The sequence below is a fragment of the Rattus rattus genome, chromosome 2, assembly GCF_011064425.1.
Source record: "Rattus rattus isolate New Zealand chromosome 2, Rrattus_CSIRO_v1, whole genome shotgun sequence".
Classification (NCBI taxonomy): Eukaryota; Metazoa; Chordata; class Mammalia; order Rodentia; family Muridae; genus Rattus; species Rattus rattus.
Window position 1 is genome coordinate 81,155,174 of NC_046155.1, and position 19,633 is coordinate 81,174,806.

Sequence of the window (19,633 nt, forward strand, 5' to 3'; positions counted from 1 at the left end):
GAGGGCATCAGATCTCGTTACAGATGGTTGTGAGCCACCATGTGTTTGCTGGGAATTGAACTCAAGACCTCTGGAAGAACATCAGTGCTCTTAACCACTGAGCCATCTTTCCAGCCCCTGGATGTGTTTTTTTTAGTTAATTTTTTTGATTGAAAAACAATTTTTATACAAATGCTTTCCTCATGTTTTTCCCACCCAACTTTCTGTTCTTTCTCTCTCTTTTAAAAAGAGAATCATAAAGTAAGTTATCTGTGTTTCCAATGGTCTTAGGCAACCCGTTTGACTCCCAGGGGAGTTGTGGCCCACAGGTTGAGAACTACTGCTCTAGGTGATCTCCAGGACCAGAACAAAATGTTAAATAACATTTAAGGTATTAAACTATAAACTGATTAGTGGTTAGGAGCCTAATTAACACTAGATTTGTAAATAATATTCCAAAGTAAAAGTCTAAGGTCACAGTAACGAAGTTAACTGAGTATAGCTTAGTCTTTGTTTTAAAATTTAAACTAGCAAAGTGTTAGGTTTCTTCGTGGCATTTTTAAGCCCATTTTTATTGATACTCCTCCACCCATCCTCTCTGTTCTTTTGTCCCCTTCCACTTGTACTTTTCTACAGCTAGGCGCTTCCTTTCTCCTCTCACATCTCAGGTGTTTTACTCTCCTCCCTGCCTTCTGCAACACCTTGCAGTTCCCTTTCCAGGGAACTGGACTACACCCATGCGCTCCTATATACATACACAAACATTAAAGGCTAGGACTTGCTAAGAGAATATGGCTTTGTCTTTCTGAGTCTAGGTCACCTTCTTTAATACAAAATTTGTATTTATTTTATGACTTGTGTGTGTGTGTGTGTGTGTGTGTGAGAGAGAGAGAGAGTGTGTATGTTTTAATTCTTTCGTCTTTTTTTTTACAGTTCTGTCTTTATCCCCTTCCTGGTCTGCTCTCTGACTGTTTCACATCTTATACCTTCCCTCCACCCCAAAATTTGTATTTTTTTAAAAAAAAGCACATTATATTTCTATTTTTATTAAATTTTTTCTTTAGATTTAAGTAAGTTTTATTATGTACCTATGCCTCTGTATAGGTTTAAAAACTTGAGTCGAGGACCCGTGGAAGCCAAAAGAGGGCATTGGATTCCCTGCAACTGGAGTTACATGCAGTTGTGAGTCTCCAGATGTGGATGTTAGGATCCAAATTTTGGTTCACTGCAAGAGCAGTATGCACTCTTAATCATTCACTAAACTGTCTCTCTGGTCCTACGTCCTTTTTAACTGAATTTTTTAATTTAATATAATAGTAGATTTTATTTGCACTATCTGTCCCTAGTATCCCATAAAAGCAGATATTATATGTGTACTTACATATCATCCCGAATGCCTTCTACAGTGTATGCCATGTTTTCCCTTGTTGCAGTCACACTGAATTGAAAATAAGTTACAGTGAATTATCTGAATCAGAAAATACTATATATTCAGCTAAAGATTTAAAGTATTTTTTTAAAAAATGGCAAATAAATCCACCTTAAAAATAATCAAATTTTGACTCATGGATGAACTTCAAGGACCTTATGTTAAGTAAGTTACTAACGAACATAGTTTGTATGGTTTATTCATACAAAGAACAAAATGACAGCAAAATGTAAAGTTAACATTTCAACACAAGTACTGTCAAAATCAGACAAAACAGGATGGTGGCCAAGGGCGAAGGGGACAGAAGGTCACAGCTTATTGGGAGAGTTTCAGTTGAGCACAACAGTGACATCTCAGAGGTGGGCAGAGGTAATGATGATCAAATGTCAATGCCGGGAACCCTATACACACATTTAAAGTGGCCAATTTTATGTTCCACATATTTTACAATGAAAAACAAAAGGGAAAATACTCAAGATTCCTTTGTAGTCTTTTGATACCAATTCCCTTGTTCTCCCCAACTCCACAAACCATAACCCTAGTATATTGTCTTTAAACTATACAGATACACAAGCTAATTTCACTTCTTAACTTCTGTGTAGTTAGGAAGTGAACCATTTGTTCTTGATAAAAAAGAAAATAATAAAATAATAAAAAAAGAAAAGATCAAGGCTACTATTCTTTATCCATTTCTTTGAACTGGACTTTTAGTCTTTAAAAAAATAAACACAGTTTATGGTGGTATCATAGTACCACACCGCTAATACCGTTTCTGGTTTCCTCTTTGGGGAATAGCCTTTTTCTACCTTTTGTCCCCTGTTCTTCTACTCCCACGACTCTGGTTTATGGTTTTTACTTTTCCCAATCAGAAATCTTTTGCATACTGTACACACTATAAATGCCTACTCCCAGTCAGTCACATCCATCTACCTACTATATGCACAGCCATGTTTCGCATTTATCACCTTTCCCCCTTTCTGTTTATGAAGTCTTTAATCCCTTTGTCAACAACGAGGAGTCATCCTATAATTGAATATTTGTATTCCTCCACACACTTTGAGACGGGGTCTCATCATGAAGACATGGCTGGCCTACTGAGATTGTCTACCTCCCAAGTGCTGTGATTAAACGCATATGCCATCATGCCCAGCTTCCTCTACCCACAAAGATTTTATTTTTAACTATATGTATAAGTGTGTGTCTGTGCAGGGGTTATGTGCACATGCAAGTAGCTGACTGCAAGGGCCAGAAGGTGTTGGATTCCTGGAACTAGAAGTTACAGTAGTTGTGATCTGTCTGACATGGGATATGACTGCTGGAGACCCAACTCAGTTTGTCTGCAAGAACAATGTGCCTTTTAACTCCCGAGCCATCTCTCCAGCCCTATTTCTTATTATTATCCAACACACCTTAATTTACCACCAACTGCTTCAATTCCACGGGTGATCTTGAAAGATGAAGCTCCTTTGGTAGTCTTGGAAAAGAAAGAATGCTTTGTTAATAGTTCTGCCACACATCACACTATATCAAAATCTACTGTCTTACGTGTTATTTGCAGATCCTAACAGAACTTTACTAGGTAGGTCCTAACTAGCAGGCACGTTTTAATAAGAATTATGAGATTCAACAAAACGCATTGCATGTATGTTCACATACATATATACTGTAATTTTGTTTTTCTGAGACAAAGTCTCCTTACATAGTCCAGGTTGCCCTATAACTTTTAAGCAGGTCAGGTTTATCTCGAATGCTAGAATGAACTTTCCTGCCTCAGCTTCCCTGAGTACTGCAATTACAAGCCATATGCCATCACACCAGGCTTAGATTTTAATTTGAAATACAGTTGTGTAAAAAATTCCACTAGCAAATATAAGCTTACTTAGACTTTTCCATTCTAAAGAGACTTATGTATGGGAGAGACTTTATGGGTGTAGCTTCTGGCGTTACTAGGAGACGCATCTCACAGCAAACTCCCTGATTCCCTGACTCTTACATTTCTTCCATCCCCTCTACTACAATATTTCCTGAGTCTTAGGGGCAGGAGTATTTTGTAGATGTATTCAACAAGGACAACACCAATGGCCATGTGAAAGAGGGGGAAAGTCCATGAAGCCTCAACCCTTCACAAAGAATTACAGGCAACTGAGGAAAGCTGGGAGTGGGACAGAAAGTCCTCCCTGTGGAAGAGTACAACTGGTTGTCCAGTGACAAATGCTCAGCCCCAAAAGCATGCATACAAGTAGCAAACGGACTGAGTAGGCTATATTTAAGAATATATATGTATATACATGTCTGTATATGTATATAGTAACAATTAATGAAAAACGGGCATGAATTTGAAGGAGGGAGGGTACATGGGAGTATTTGGAGGGAGGAAAGGGGAGAAATATAATCTCAAAGGAGAAAGAGTCAGAAAGACATTTGTATATGGAAAAATTACTATTTTTTTTTCAATTTTTGGCACTTTCTATTAAAAAAAAAAAGTCATATCTCCTCTACTGGTTTCTTGTGTTTTAATACCAATATCCAGTTGGATAATAACAATTGTCTGTGACCAATATCCTGTGGTTTCTCATTTTATGAGATTTTACAGGGTTAAACAGCAGCCCTTCACAATTCATATCTGAAAATGTGATCTTATTAGGAACAGGGCCTTTGTAAATGATAAGGACAAATCATATTGGATTAACAGGAGCTCTTAATCCATTATGATAGCTGTCCTCAGAAGAAGACATCTAGACACAAGGACAGACAGAAAGTCAGCTAAGAGACAAAAGAAGCAGGCATTGGAGTGATACATCTTTAAGCTGAGGAATATAAAGAATTATCAATAAACACCATACGCTAGGAAGAGAGAGGCAAGAAGGGTTCTTCCCTATGGAAGGCATGGCTCTGCTGATGCCCTGACTTAACATAAAACCTTGGCTTTTAAGCCTTGAAAACTGTAAGAAGATACATTTCTTTACTGTGAGTCACCCAGTTTGTGTAAATATGACATAGTAATTTAAGGAAAGAAATACAGGGACACTGCTTTCAAGATTTTGCTGTTTCATTAAGATAAAGTTTTGTGTAGTCCAGGCTTGATCCTCTTGTCTCTACCGTCCAAGTGTTTGGGTCACAGGTGTGAACCTCAATGCCTTTTATGTGTGTTGTCCCCCCTCCCCCCTCATGCTCATAATAGACCAGAGGAACTGTGATGTGTTTTCTGAAGCTTTCTCTTGAGATGGGGCCTTCTCTCATGGAACCTGAAGCCAGCTTTTTGGACCTTGCTAGTACTTTGGCAACCTTATAGGAGCTGCCTATGTCTGTTAAGGGTACAGGTATGCATGGCTATGACTGGTCTCTTTACATGGGTATTGTTTTTTTTCCAGACAGGTTTTTCTGTAGCTCTGGCTGTCCTAGAATTGTTCTGAAGACCAAACTGGCATGGAACTCAGAGATCTGCCTGCCTCTGCCTCCCCAGTGCTAGAACCACTGGCTGTGCTAATACTTGAGGTGAAGTATAAGGCTTGCAGAGCAAGGCTTTACTAAGTCATTGCCTCAGCCCCTTATGTTCTGTGTTCTCTACAGGCCCAAGATCACACACATCATTTCCAAACACTCACATAATAAAGACACTTACCAAAGTAGATGCAAGACGTAGTAAATGAGAGGTTCCCAAGTAGTTGGAGTTCTCATATCTACTGCCTGCTTTAATGAATAAGCCAATTCTTGATAGTGGAGCATAGTTTTCCAGAGAAGCAATCACCAAACCATTTGGTAATTTGGTAAACTGCAGTTAAGACAGAATAGAGATGTGACCAGTGCCTGTCTTTAATCAAGGAGTTTAAGTAAATCGGATGTGGGCTCCACTGAGCCGCTTAGTGGGACTAACCTCAAGATCCTGAGGCTGCAGAGGCACTCCTCCAGGGGCTGAAGTTTTAAGCTTTGGGGCAACTTTGAGGGAATAAAATCTCTAAGAAACAAAACAAAACAAAAACAAAAAAACCCCGACAGTCAGGTTATGATGCATTCATAAGAACAGTTCATCACATGTAAAAGCAAGGCATCAACACTGCCACTCCACACAGTGATTTCAAGTAACTCTCTATCTTCATGGAAGTTCTGATGGGTAACTCGTTAATAAATTTATTAGTCTACCCAAGCCATTTTTTCCTGTAGATAGTTATTTTATTTTCTCCCTTTCTTTTTTGAAAAAATAGTTTGCAATGTTGCCCACGGTGACCTTAAATTCCTCTGGGAATACAGGTTTATACTACCATGCCTGGCCTGAAGCATTCTTAAACTTTTACCAATTTGTGATTTCCACACAATAATGAGTTCTCTATGAATAGTGTTAAAAAATACGTATTTTTTTTTGCCTTTCAATTGTTTTATTAAAATGCCAAGTGTTCCTTCTGGTGGTGACGTTTTCAAAGTTTCTGGACAGTTGGACTGTTAACACTTCAAAACAGACTTTGGCTTCCTGCTTCCTCCATATGTCAGTCCTTTCCTTTATTTCCACCGTCGTCTCCTCGATTACTTCAAGGATCTTTCCTGGATGCCCCTAACATCTGCACTATAGCTTCATTCTTTCATGTGCTCCACTAGGCATAGTCAGCCAAGAAAGCATCTTAGCTCCATCAGGCAAATATCTACACAGCCCTAAAACCAACAGCAAATTCTCAGTATAATATGTAATAACTTGGACGGTGGATCTAAATGCGCTTGACTCTCTCTCTCTCTCTCTCTCTCTCTCTCTCTCTCTCTCTCACACACACACACACACACATACACTTAGAAATTATACACAATGGTATAAAGCTATTACAGTATTCCAATCATGTCTAGGGTTCACAGGGCTACTAATGAGCATGCAAACAAATACATTTTCAAGATGCTAAGAGCCAATAAAACATGCTGCTGTTTGTTGCCAAATGTGTCTGTAAAGTTCTATAATGCTCCTACTCTGCACTGCCCAGACGGCTGGATACTCAACACTAAGTCATTGGTGCTGGGCTAGTCTGACTGCTGGTTTCCACTTGTTTGTAGAATTACTACTTTCCTTCAGCCCTGCTTTTAAATTATGAATTTAACTCTTTGACATTACCATTTCAGTTTGCTGTATAAGGTGCATGCAGGCACTTGTGATTTTTAGCTGTGAACACCCAAGAGGTAATTCCGTAACATTCAAGTATAACAGTCCACATATGAATAACCCACAGTTCATTGCCAAGCAAGATTTAGGTGCTTTTGGGTAGTGATATTTAAGAATTTCTGCTTTTTGGAGGTCCCCGGGGTTGGGGTGTTCTTTCAGGAAACATAGCTCTCAATTGTCCTACAATTTCTACTTTGTTTTAATAACACACACCTCAACTTATTCTCATAGAAAGTTAAGTCCTGGGGTTAGGGATTTAGCTCAGTGGTAGAGTGCTTGCCTAGGAAGCGCAAGGCCCTGGGTTCGGTCCCCAGCTCCGAAAAAAAGAACCAAAAAAAAAAGAAAGAAAGTTAAGTCCTGCTCTCGAAGGACTGTTAGCAATTGGTTTGTCTAGGCACAAGGAAACACCATGCCCAGGCCTGGTGCATCACTGTCTAGTGGTCTCTCAACATAGCACAACTGGCATTCCGGCATTGTAATTCTGTGCGGTAGGGCTGTATGGTTGGACGGTCTAGCTGCACCGCTGACCTCTAAATTCTAGAAGCACCTTCTCAAAAGATTGTTACGAACAAAAAGCTTCACATGTAACCGGCTACCTTGCTGAAATGTAAATGCTTCTATTCTCATCTCTTGATAACCACTATTTCACAGTGATAACGTGCTGACACATGACGTCCTCACCCTCCTCCAACCACCAAGTGACAACTTCATAATTCAGGGCTAGGAAGAAAACTTTTAGAAAGATCAGGAGCCCCTCTTGGAGGAAGCCTTTAACTAAGAGACTGGGAAAAGAGCATGCTAAGGAATGCCGGAAGTCAGTACTGATCAGGAACGAAGGTGCGGGCACTGAGATAAGCATCACACCGCATTTGTGCATTTATTATATTATACTCGCAGGCACTGGGGAAACTGATGCCCGAGGATAAACCCAGAAGCAGAGGTCTCTGCTGGAAAAGTAAGAGGCTCGGGTGTCGTTGGCCTTCTCCCTACCAGTTCTCGAGTGACCTTCAGGAGTCTCCTGAGAACCGACTCTCCGCCACTCCCAAGGCCACCCTTCTCTCCGGCTTTCCGGGAGTCAGTTCTCTTCCTGCTCACAGAACCCGCCGAGCTCCCAGGCCTCAGCTTGCTAGCAGCCCGCTTGTCCGCCGGGTTAACCTGAAGGGCAGACCCAGGCCTGAGGCCAGGGCCGCACACTCCGCTGCCAGCCCCTGAGTGGCTGACAAGTGTCCCCAGCCCTGACCCGCGCGCGCCCCATGCTCACCGAGAAGGACCCGGCCCTGCTGAGGAGCTTCATGGCTCTAGCAGTTGCCCTTTCCTACGGTCAAAGCTGCAGACGGCAAAGCAAGATGGTGCCGGAAGACCAAGTTTCCCGGCGTGCACTGCGAGCTTGCCCACGCCCCCTTGGCCCAGAGGCCTTCTATGCACGCTGTGCTCTACTGCTCCGGGAGGCCGGATGAGTCTTGCGAGCACGCAGCATTTTTAGGTTATCCTTTCTGAGCTCTTTTTTTGCAGCCTGTAATCCCAACTTCGTCTGCAGCCGTCACGGTCACCTTAGCCGCGCCCAACTCTAGTCTTGGACCTGCTCGTGAGTCCGCGCCAGTCCCCAGACTCGTCGGAACTTCCTATACCCGGGAGGTCATCCCTCGCCACTTGTTCTGTAGTAAAAGTGGTACCGAGAATTTCTGTGACCGAGTTTCACCAAGACCGGCAGGACGAGTGTCTCGTCGAACAGGTCGACACACCTATAGGTGGGCCCGCAATGAGATCGTCACTGCTCGTGTGTGTGTGTGTGTGTGTGTGTGTGTGTGTGTGTGTGTGTGTGTAGAACCAGGGACTTATCATAGTCACAAATCATTAGTGTGTTACATTGTTGAGAGTAATTCGGGAACCACTGCTTCCGCCTAACTGCTTAAGATTTTTTAAAAATTACCTTGTTTTTTACAGTCCAGTTGTTGCCCCCTTTCCGGTCCCCCCTCCCACAGTTCCTCATCCCATTCCTGCTTCCCTCTGTCTCCAAGAGGATGCCCCCCCATCCGGCCTCCCCACAAGTTTCTCGACAGTTAGGTGCATTTTCTCCCATTGAGGCCAGACCAGGTAGTCCTTTATGCAGTTTATGTGTAGGGGCCTCGGACTAGCTCATGTATGCTGCCTGGTTGGTTGGCTCAGTGTCTGAGAGATCTCAGGAGGCCGGGTTAGTTGAGACTGCTCATCTTCCAATGAGGCCGCCCTCCTCCTCAGCTTCTTCCAGCCTTTCCCTAATTCAGCCAAGGGGTCCCCAACTTCAGTCTAATGGTTGGGTGTAACTATCTGCCTCTGTCTCAGTCAGCTGCTTGTTCTGCCTCCGAGGGCAGCCATGCTAGGCTCCTGTCTGTAAATACACCATAGTATCAGTAATAGTGTCAGGATCTGGAGCCTCCCCTTGAGCTGCATCCCAATTTGGGCCTGTCACTGGACTGCCTTTCTCTCAGTCTCTTCTCCATTTTTGTCCTTGCAGTTCTTCCAGACAGGAACAATTCTGGGTCAGGAATGTGGAATGGCAACCCCATTCCTTTACTTGATTTCTGGTCTTTCTACTAGAGGTGAACTCTACAAGTCCCCTCTCCCCACTGTTGGGCATTTCATTTAAGGTCCCTCCCTCTTAGTCCTGAGAGTCTATTACCTCCCCGGTCTCTAGTACATTCCAGAGGTCCCCCCATCTCCTACCTCACAAGGTTGCCTATTTCCATTCTTTCTGTTGGCCCTCAGAGCTTCAATCCTGTACACACACACACACACACACACACACACACACACACACACACACACTCCCTGACCATGTTCCCTCCTTCTCCTTGTCCCCTCTCCTACCCAGGTCCCTCCCTCCTACACTGTGATTGCTTTCTTCTTCCTCTTAAGTGGAATTGAGGCATCCTCACTTGGGCCCTTTGGCTTGTCGACCTTCCTCCTGTGTTCTGTGGATTATATCCTTGGTATTCTGTACTTTTTGGCTAATATCGACTTATTAGTGAGACATACCATGCATGTCCTTTTGGGTCTGAGTTACCTCACTCAGGATATTTTCTAGTTCCGTCCATTTGCCTGCAAAACTCAGGATGTCCTCATCCTTAATAGCTGAATAGTATTCCATTGTGTAAATGAACCACATTTTTTGAATCCATTTTTCTGTTGTGGGATATCTGGGTTGTTTCTAGGTTCTGGCTATCACAGATAAGGCTGGTATGAAAAATAGTGGAGCATGTGCCCCTGTCACATGGTGAAGCATCTTCTGGGTATATGTCCAAGAGTGGCATTGCTAGCTCTTCAGGTAGATCTAGTTCCAATTTTCTGAGATTGATTTCCAGAGTGGTTGTACCAGTTTGCACTCCCACCAGCAATGGCAGAGTGTTCCTCTTTCTCCATATCCTCACCAATATTCACCTGAGCTTTTGATTTTAGCCATTCTGACTGGTGTAAGGTAGAATCTCAGGGTCGTTATGATTTGTATTTCTCTGATGACTAAGGACTTGGAACATTTTTTTTTTTTTTTAGATTTATTTATTATATGTAAGTACTCTGTAGCTGTCTTTAAACACACCAGAAGAGGGCATCAGATCCCATTACAGATGGTTGTGAGCCACCATGTGGTTGCCGGGATTTGAACTCAGGACCTCTGGAAGAGCAGTCAGTGCTCTTAACCACTGAGCCTTCTCTCCAGCCCCTGGAACATTTCTTTAAGTGTTCTAGGCTGCTTAAAAATTTTTAAATGGTGTAACCACTGCCCTGAAATTTGGTGTACCCCGAGGAGTCTCTCTAGTCAATGGAACCTCAACATGCCATAGTTCAGGCCAGCACGGACCTTTATTCTTATTTATTAAGGCCCCTTTATTCTTAGCTTATAACACCATCTGTACAGGAAACTGACCCACATACCCTAATTGGGAAAATTTCTGTTTTAATGTGGCATACTTCATGATATCTGCTACATAAATAAAAATTTTGTCATGCTTTAGAATATTGGAAATTTGCCTATTTAGTTTTAAACTCCAAAGCATGAGCACCATTTTCTGGACAGATACACCACTTGCCAAATGTGAGGCCGACACAACACAGTAACATATATGGAGGTCTCTGCCATAAAATTCAGCATTTTATTGCAGATAAAAGTGGAGTCCTTGAAATTGTTTCAAGATAGAATTTGAAGACCCTGACCTTTACGGTTGAGTTCTCTTGAGACCTTTGTCTTCTATTCTGGCAGAGTTTTACTGGGATCATTCTAAACTATTAGACAAGTTCAATGCCTATTGCAAGAAGAGATCAGTTTTCTTTTTTTGCTACCAGATCTATAGACCAAGCACCTTTCACTGATTCTTTGAATTCTTCTATTTTATTGATTTTAGCCCTGAGTTTGATTATTTCGTCCTATTTACTCTTTCTGGGTGTCACTTTTGTACTAGAGCTTTCAGACGTGCCATTACATTGTTAATGTGAGATTTCTCCATTTCTAGTGAACTTGCCTCTAAGAACCAACTGCCTTCCTTGTGTCCCACAGGTTTGGGTATATATATGTTTGTTTTCATTCAACTATAAAAAGTTATTGGGGTTGGGGATTTAGCTCAGTGGTAGAGCGCTTGCCTAGCAAGCGCAAGGCCCTGGGTTCGGTCCCCAGCTCCGAAAAAAGAAGAAAAAAAGAAAAAAAGAAAAAAAGAAAAAAAAAGTTATTTTCTTTCTTGACCCATTTTTCATTCAGTAGGGTGTTGTTGAGTTTCTGTGAGTTCGTAACCTTTCTGATGTTTCTGTTGTTGATAGCCATTGTTTAATCTGCGGTGGTTAGAGAGGTTTTATGGTGTTACTTCAAATTTCTTCTGTCTCTTGAGACTTGCTTTATGTCCGAGTATGTAGCCAATTTTGAAGAAAGCTCCATGAGCTGCTGAGAAGAAGGTATATTCCTGGGTGTTTGGGTGAAATATTCTATAAATATGCTAGGTCCCTTTGGTTTACGACATCAGTTAGCTGTAGCCTTTCTCTGATTAGTTTTTGCCTGAATGACCTGTCTGTTGGTGAGAACCAGGAATTGAAGTCACCGAGCACCACTGTGACGGTCAGTATGTGATTTTAGTTGTAGTTGGGTTTTAAAATGAACTTTGGGGCCCTGGTTTTTGGTGCATAAATAGTGGATTTTCCTTTGATGAGTAAGTGTTCTTTCCTGTCTCTTCTCATTGGTTTTTGTGTTGAAGTCTATTTTGTCAGATATTAAAATGGCTACACTGACTTACATCTGATTGGAGTCGCTTTTTCTATCATTTCATCCTGTGGTGATATCTATCTTTGATGTTAAAGTATGTTCCTTGTATGCAGCAGCAGGATAGATCCTGTTTTTTGAATTCAGTCTGTTCGTCTGTGTGTTAGGGAATTGAGACTGCTGATATTGGGAGTTATTAATGAGCAGTGTTTATTGATTCCCGTTATTTTGTTGTTACACAGTGGGCCCTTCATTTTGATTTGCTGGTCTTGGATTATTTATTTATTCCTGTGTTTTCTTGGGTGTGGTTAACCCCTTCAGGGTGAAGTTTCTTCTAGCACCTTCTATAAAGTTGGACTTGTAGATAGATACTGCTTAGATTTGGTTTTATCATGGAATTTTCTTCCTCCATTTACTGTGATTGAAAGTTTTGCTGGGTATGGTAGTCTGGGCTAGAGTTTCCATTAGAAGTCAGATGCTATTCTAATGGGTTTGTCTTTATATGTTACTTGGCCTTTTACCCTTGTAGCTTTTAATATTTTTCTTTGTCCTGTATATTTAGTGTTTGATTATTATGTGGTGTGGGGAGTATGGATTTTTTTTTCCTGGTCCTATCTATTTGGTGTTCTCTATGCTTCTTGTACCTTGGCAGATAACCCTCAGACCCCTCAGACAGGATTTCTTTGTATAACAGCCCTGGCTGCCTGGAATTTGCTTCGTAGATCAGGCTGGCCTTGAACTTACAGAGACCTGCCTGCCTCTGTCTCCTTAGTGTTAGGATTAAAGGCATGCACTGCCATGCCCTGTGGTACCTTCTTCTTTAGGAAATTTTTTCTTTAATAATTTTGCTGAAAATATTTCCTGAACTTTGACCTGGGTTTCTTTTCCTTCCTCTCTTCTTCTTAGTCATAATTTGGTCTTTTCATATTATCCGTTTCTTCTATCTTGTCTTCAGCACCTGAGACTTTGTCTTTCTGTTGGTGAGTTTCACTGAGGTTGTGTTTATTGTCTTCCTGAGCATATTCACGACGGCTGTTGGAAGCCCTTGTGTGAGCTTCGGCGGCATTGCATTCCATAGGACCCGCTACAGCGGTTATGCTGCAGCGAGCCACAGGGAAAGGTGCTTTGTGGCAGCATTTAACTTCTAATTTTAAGACATTTCCAAAGACGGAGTTCCTTCAGCAAAAGTTTTTTTTTTTTTCCTTCTTTGAGGAAAGGGCTGTAAATCAGTGTTTAAAGTTAAAAGCATCAAAGTTCAAAATTTTATTAATTTTGATGGAGCTATAATGACTGCAGCACATCACAACTCTGACCGTGGACCATCTGCCACTATACTAGAGTGACGGCCACGTCTGCAGGTGCGTTTATACTGGTGGATGTTGGGAAAGGAAAATAAGCCACCGTCAAATTGATTTTTAATTCTAGCAAACGATGACTGACAACTTGGCTGTTTGGATGCTGTTTAGAAAGCTGGAATTTGGGCATTTGGGGAATGTAATACATGTTTTCATTTGTAAAATACAGAGAAAGATAGTATATGCCAAGAGTGGGGAGAGAGAAGGTGCAGCTTAAAATATAGGATTAAAATATTTAATCTGTGTGTCTGCAGGTATGCTTGGAGGCCAGAAGTGGGTGTTAGAGCCCCTGGCTGTGAGTTTCAGGTGGCTGTGAGTCACCTGACGTAGTGCTGGGATTCAACTCTCAGCCTCTGCAAGAGCAGCGAGTGCTCTTAACCACTGAGCCATCGCTCTAGCCCAAAGGTAGGAATTAATCATACATATATGGTTGAAGGAGCACGATACAAAAACATGTTTCTTCAATAAAAAGTTATCACATAGTATATTTAATGGGAAATGTCTAAAATGTTATATAAAAGGTCTCTAAATAAAATGTCTTTGTTTGGAAAAACATTTATTTCAATCTGTGCACATCTTTGTTATCTCCCTAAAGTAGATCTTGAGTTATTACTTAGATCCTGAAGGATAAGCTTCCAAGGACCAAGACTCAAGTTCAGCTGCAGCTAGAAAGAAAAAGTAAGAATTACGATCTTTACTTCAGGGACTTCACAGTTAACAGTAGTAGTTAGTAAGAAAGACTTAGCCTTATCAGGAGAGATAAAAATGACAAATATGTATTCTTCACTACAGTAAAAAACTAAATGCTTATACACACACACACACACACACATGCACACTGAATTAATTATTATCAGGGCTGAGTGTGAGTATGCATTCCTACTCTTCACTTATTTACTCAGGGACCAAGTGCTAAGCTGCTGGGACAAGTCCTGAGATGATGAGAGAAGACGATATGTGGCAGCCCTCAGCATGTCATTATGCCATATCCCCACCTCAGATGGACGTGGTGTCTGTACTGAGCGATACATTCTTACTACGGGAACCATGAAACCCCCAGAGGGAGCTACATGCCAGTGTTGTGTTGGTATTGTAGCCTCTTAGGTGGAGGTGTTAATTGAAGCTGATATTGGGGGAATTGAGGAAGTCAGCGTGCGAACCCTAGAGGTAGAAGAACACGAGTAACCCATGGATACTAAAAGCAGGAGCAATTGGCCAAAGTAGGTGAGTGGGGAGAGAGAAGGTGGAGTAGCCTGACAGCAGGCGCTCTGACTTCTAGTCATCATAAGGAAAGAGTATTTCCTCCTTCAGGGAAGGGTAAGCCAGCGAGAATCCTGTAATATATTTAAAATGATACTTGTCAAGTGACTGCTTCAGAAGTATGACTAGCTGTCAGTAGATGATTGTTGCAGTTTTTGGGGAGGTTGATAATGACTTGTTGAGGAAGAAAGAATTAGAGACTTTGAAAAGCCATGGAGCTACAGAAATGCAGGGTGAACAGTACTCACCAGGGACACATGCTTTTAATGTGGAATCTATCAACCAGAGGTAGCATTTGCTACTTACAGTTTGTCTTGGAAATTAATAATTTACTCTAAATTCAACGCATACACATTGGCAACATACCTTTATCCACCTCTTCAGTTATGTTTTTTACCATGTTTTTCTGCTTCTGAAATATCAGATTTTATAATGTTAGAATCAAACAAATGATATTGTGGAAGTGATATATCATTTAAAATATATTTTATGACCCCTCAGGACCTATTCTTAACATATATAAATATATGATAGGGATAGACGTGGAATTACCAACAGGGGAGGTGAAGCCCCAACTACACATCTCTTGCCACTAAGTGAAATGTTCTAATTATAGCTAGCTATTCAGTTACAGAATATACGGGATGCTACACTCTGTATTGTATTACCCCATTTAGATTGTTATCACTTAAGTCTTTGGATAAAAGCTATTGTCTTATTAATGTCCCCCAAAGGGTCTAGCATAGTACCCTTCACACAGTAAAACCTTTGTGATGATAATAAGGATCTGATTTGTAATATCTATAAATCTTTGATGTGAAGATTTCTTTGATAGATTTTTCTACTATTTTCTTTCCTTGACATTTCTGTTAACAACAGCATTAGTGAGTCTTCTAAATGGAACAACTAAATACTTGAAGAAAAGGAGGATTTTACTAAAATGAATTAACAAACCGAGTACATTGGCACAACACCTGTAACCGTAACACTTGGGAGGTAGAGGTAGGAAGATCCTAAGTTCATGATCAGCCTGGGCTACATAGAGAGTTTGCAGCAAGCCTGGGCAATCTATATAGCAAGTACTCAGGTCAAGACAGCAAACCAATGGACTGCATGAGAGGCAAAAGTCGACAGCCGGATGCTTGTGGGTGGTGTGACTACTGCAAGCCATGGTTTGTTCTGTAGCCTGAACCCATGTTGATGTGTGTGGACCATGTCACCACTGGGGACCATTTTGATCTGAGTGGTCTGCCCTGCCATCCGAGGCCATGGTAATGTCTAGGCCTCTGCTGCCACTCAGGGCCATGTCTGGTCCGTGGTCCTACTGCAGCCTGCAGTTGTGCTTATGGTCTGTGCTGTCACCAGAAACCATGTGGAGGCTTGGGAGCCATACTCTCCCTGATTGTGAAGAGGCTACTTGTGCTGTGATATGGGTGACTGCAGATGTAGTTGAGAAGGAGGGACATGGAAGGCTCCAGTGACAACCCCTATCCTCACCCCAACTATCCCACCCCCCAACCCCCAAGTAACAGCTTAGATAGGACGCCACTGAAGGAGACTCTTAAAAAGTGTGATGGGGATGCCGAAGTGTAGGGATGGGGGCAGATGAGAAAGTAGGGGTGGGGGTGGGGGCTAGAGATGGGGGCAGGAGTGTCCAGGAAGGGGAAGGAATCAGTTCTATTTAAAGGACTGTTCACTGAGAGTTTGGCCATGCCCCACTGAGTATACAGACAATACAGATTAAACTTAAAAATTCTTATTTTTATCTTTTTGGTGTGGGAAGGTCACGGTGGTGGGGATGCAGGCATGGAAGGACTGGGAAGTGAGTGTGATCAGGGTGCAAGATGTGAAAGTCCCAGAGAATCAATAAAAATGTTATCATCAGAGAGCAGCAGCCATGGCCCTGCATTACCCTATGGTGGTGGACCTCAACAAAGGCCACAAGGTGACGAAAAACGCAAGCGCTGCGGGCGCCTGACCAAGCACACCAAGTTCATGCGGGACATGATCCGGGAGGTGTGTGGCTTTGCACCCTACGAGAGGCGCGCCATGGAGCTGCTCAAAGTGTCCAAGGACAAGCGAGCACTCAAGTTTATCAAGAAGAGGGTGGGCACGCACCTCCGCACCAAGAGAAAGCAGGAGGAGCTGAGCAACGTGCTGGCAGCCATGCGGAAGGCAGTGGCCAAGAAGGATTAATGACCCCTCCCCCAATAAAAAATGGTTCTTAACAAAAAAAAAAAGTTATGTTAAAATAAAACGTCCAAGGGGTTGGGGATTTAGCTCAGTGGTAGAGCGCTTGCCTAGGAAGCTCAAGGCCCTGGGTTCGGCCCCCAACCCCAAAAAAAAAAAAAAAAAAAAAAAAAAAAAAAAAAAGAAAAGAAAGAAAGAAAATAAAACGCCCAAACAAAAAACCAGCCAATCAAATCAGTGCAGAATCCATTTTAACTCATTCAGCAGCTACTATGCAGATGTTTCTTTGAAAATTGATGAAAGAGTGTGTACTGAAGCGCCCTTAAGTCTAGCATGCTTTGGGAGACTAACACCCCACAAGGACACCACGTACACATTCGAGCTATTACGATAGGGCTGTTTTATACTTCACCTTAGCTAGAAATACTGAAATAACCCTTTCTTCCCCAAATGAAAGTAAAATAGCCTCACTGCCCAAATTTTCCACTGTATTATATACATATTTACACACTCACTTACCACACCTTTGAAAAACGACACAGAACCTGAATTTTCTGGTGGGAACTAATGAAAACGTTTTTACATTTTCAGTATGCACAATAATTTACAGAGATTTCAGCTTTTCGTTCTGTGTGTGTGTGTGTGTGTGTGTGTGTGTGCGTGTGTTCATGTGTATACAGTTATGTGTGTACAAATGTGCATGTAAAGGCCAGAAGGCACTCTGTGGAACTGTCTACTTGGTTTTTAAAAACTGTGTCTAGTGGGGCGGTTAAGAACACTGCTCTTAGGGTTGGGGATTTAGCTCAGTGGTAGAGCACTTGCCTAGCAAGCTCAAGGCCCTGAGTTCGGTCCCCAGCTCGAAAAAAAAAAAAAAAAAAAAAAAAAAAAAGAACACTGCTCTTCCCGAGGTCCTGAGTTCAATTCACAGCAACCACAAGGTGGCTCAAAAATCTGTCAGGGATCCGATGCCCTCTTCTGGCCTGCAGGTGTACATGCAGATAGAGCACTCAAATAAACCATAGAAGAACGTGTGTGGTGAATGCGTGTGCGTGTATATATAAGTGTGCGAGTGAACTTCTCTGTGGGTGTGGAAGCCAGAAGCTGAACTCAGGTATCCTCCGCCTCATTTTGCAGTGTGTTCTCGAGACAAAGGTCTCCTGTGGATCTGCTCTCAATGACTGGCTAGACTGGCTGGCCAGCGAACTCCAGGGATTCCTCAGTCCCCCTCCCCCAGCACTGCGATTGCAGCTCTGTGCTGCGCACCCGGCTTCTTGCGAGGGTGCTAGGGATCTACCCCAGCTTGTCTTGCCTGTGCAGCAAGCACTTCATCCACGGAGACATTCCTCCAGCCCCTCAGTCTCTGATTGTGTGGAGAAGTCTAACTACATGACCCAGAAATATGGAAGTAAGCTAACCAATGATGAAAAGTGCCAGTTGGCAGGGATTTTATACTCTCCCATATTTAAACACTCAACTGGCGCCTTAGAAAACTTAGATGTGCTCTGCTATTGTATTGTTAGGTTATGCAGACCAGTAAAAAGAGAAATTCACGGGCTTGAGCTGCTGTCTGTGTACTAAGAAGATCATGAAATCACTATCGAAGCTACAAGACAGTGCACGCTGGCAGGACAGACATTTCATTAATAAATCAACAGTGAAAACTAGTCTTAAAAATTTGTTCACATTTTGTTCAAAATAGCATCCTGTGACTTTTCCTCCTAGTCATAAAATGGTCAAATACAATCAAATATCTGGAAGAGGAGCAACCATAATTGAATTAATTTTTTTAGTATAAATTCTGCAATAGATTTAGCTTGCCATTTTGGGAACTATTTTAAATTTTTATGGATGAGGTGACATTGTTGCATTAAATTCATCCTCTTACATTTTTTCCTCTTACTTTGCTTTCTGCTGCTATGACAAACACCACGGCCAGAAGCAGCTCGGGGAGGAAAGTTAGTCCATCCTACACTTCCATGTCACCGTCTCTCACTGAACGGGAACCCAAGGCAGGAACTGAAGCAGGAGCCGTGGAGGAGTGCTGCTTACTGGCTTGCTCCCCATGGCTTGCCCTGCTTACTCTATTGTACTATCAAGGTCTACCTGCCCAGGGGTGGTACTGCTCACATGGGCTGGGACCTCCCACATTCATCATTAAGACGATGCCTGTACACTTGCTTACCGGCCATCAGATGTAGGCTTTACTTAGGTCCTCTTCCCAGATGACCCTGGCTGTGTCAAGTTGAGCAAATGCTAACCAGCATGCATCTCCAGGGCACACGGGGAGATGCTTTAAAGAAAATTCTGATAAAATATATGCTATTTAATGGCAGTTCTATTTAAAGATTGGCCATTGCTTTCATTTCAGGGAAGGCAAAATGGAGGACCTTAGGAGAACTCTGTTAAAAACCCAGCATTTGAGGAAAAAGAGCAACACTGGAGATCTCTCTCTTTTCTCTCTATAACTATATACCTACATGCATGTATGTGTACATACACATGTATATGTCATGTATAATATATAAATGTGTGCATATAGGAATACATACATGTGCAGGTATATATAAATATGTATGCCTAGTTATGTATATATACCTACACATACAAGTACACATACCTACACATACAACTACACATACCTACACATACAAGTAATATGCATATCTATGTACGAGATATAAATACTATGTATATGTATTCACATACATAGTGAATTAAGCCATTCTCAAAAGGGTAAATGTCATATGCACTATCCACATTATGGAGTCAGCATAGATGGCCAGTCAACAATGGGTAGATAAAGAAAATGTGAGATACATATATTTTATAGACAATTTTTTTTCTGGGGGCTAGAAAGATGGTTCAGCAGTTAAGACCGCTTGCTACTCTTACTGAGTTCTATTCTTAGCAACCACAGGGTGTTTTACGGTCACCTGTAATTCCAGAGTCAGGGGATCTGACACCCTCTTCTGGTCTCCACGGGCATCACACATGAACACATTGCATTTACATACATATAGGCAAAGCCCTCAGACACACTAAAAAAAGTTTTCTTTGTAGAGACC

The 19,633-nt window shown here is 42.0% G+C and overlaps 1 protein-coding gene and 1 pseudogene across 1 annotated transcript in view; one reads left to right on the forward strand and one right to left on the reverse strand.

Annotated features, from left to right (window-relative positions):
• Positions 1 to 7,938, reverse strand: part of LOC116891581 (cytochrome b-c1 complex subunit 2, mitochondrial) — a 26,867-nt gene extending 18,929 nt beyond the window's left edge. The window contains exons 1-5 of the mRNA XM_032892761.1: positions 7,807 to 7,938; positions 5,283 to 5,363; positions 5,031 to 5,180; positions 2,818 to 2,882; positions 1,361 to 1,417 (exon numbers count right to left, since the gene is read on the reverse strand). Of these exons, the coding sequence (XP_032748652.1) occupies positions 1,361 to 1,417; positions 2,818 to 2,882; positions 5,031 to 5,180; positions 5,283 to 5,363; positions 7,807 to 7,839 (386 nt within the window). The 5' untranslated portion in view covers positions 7,840 to 7,938. The remainder of the gene's footprint in view (positions 1 to 1,360; positions 1,418 to 2,817; positions 2,883 to 5,030; positions 5,181 to 5,282; positions 5,364 to 7,806) is intronic.
• Positions 7,939 to 16,039: 8,101 nt separating this feature from the next.
• LOC116891582 lies at positions 16,040 to 16,642 on the forward strand (annotated as a pseudogene).
• The last annotated feature ends 2,991 nt before the right edge of the window (positions 16,643 to 19,633 follow it).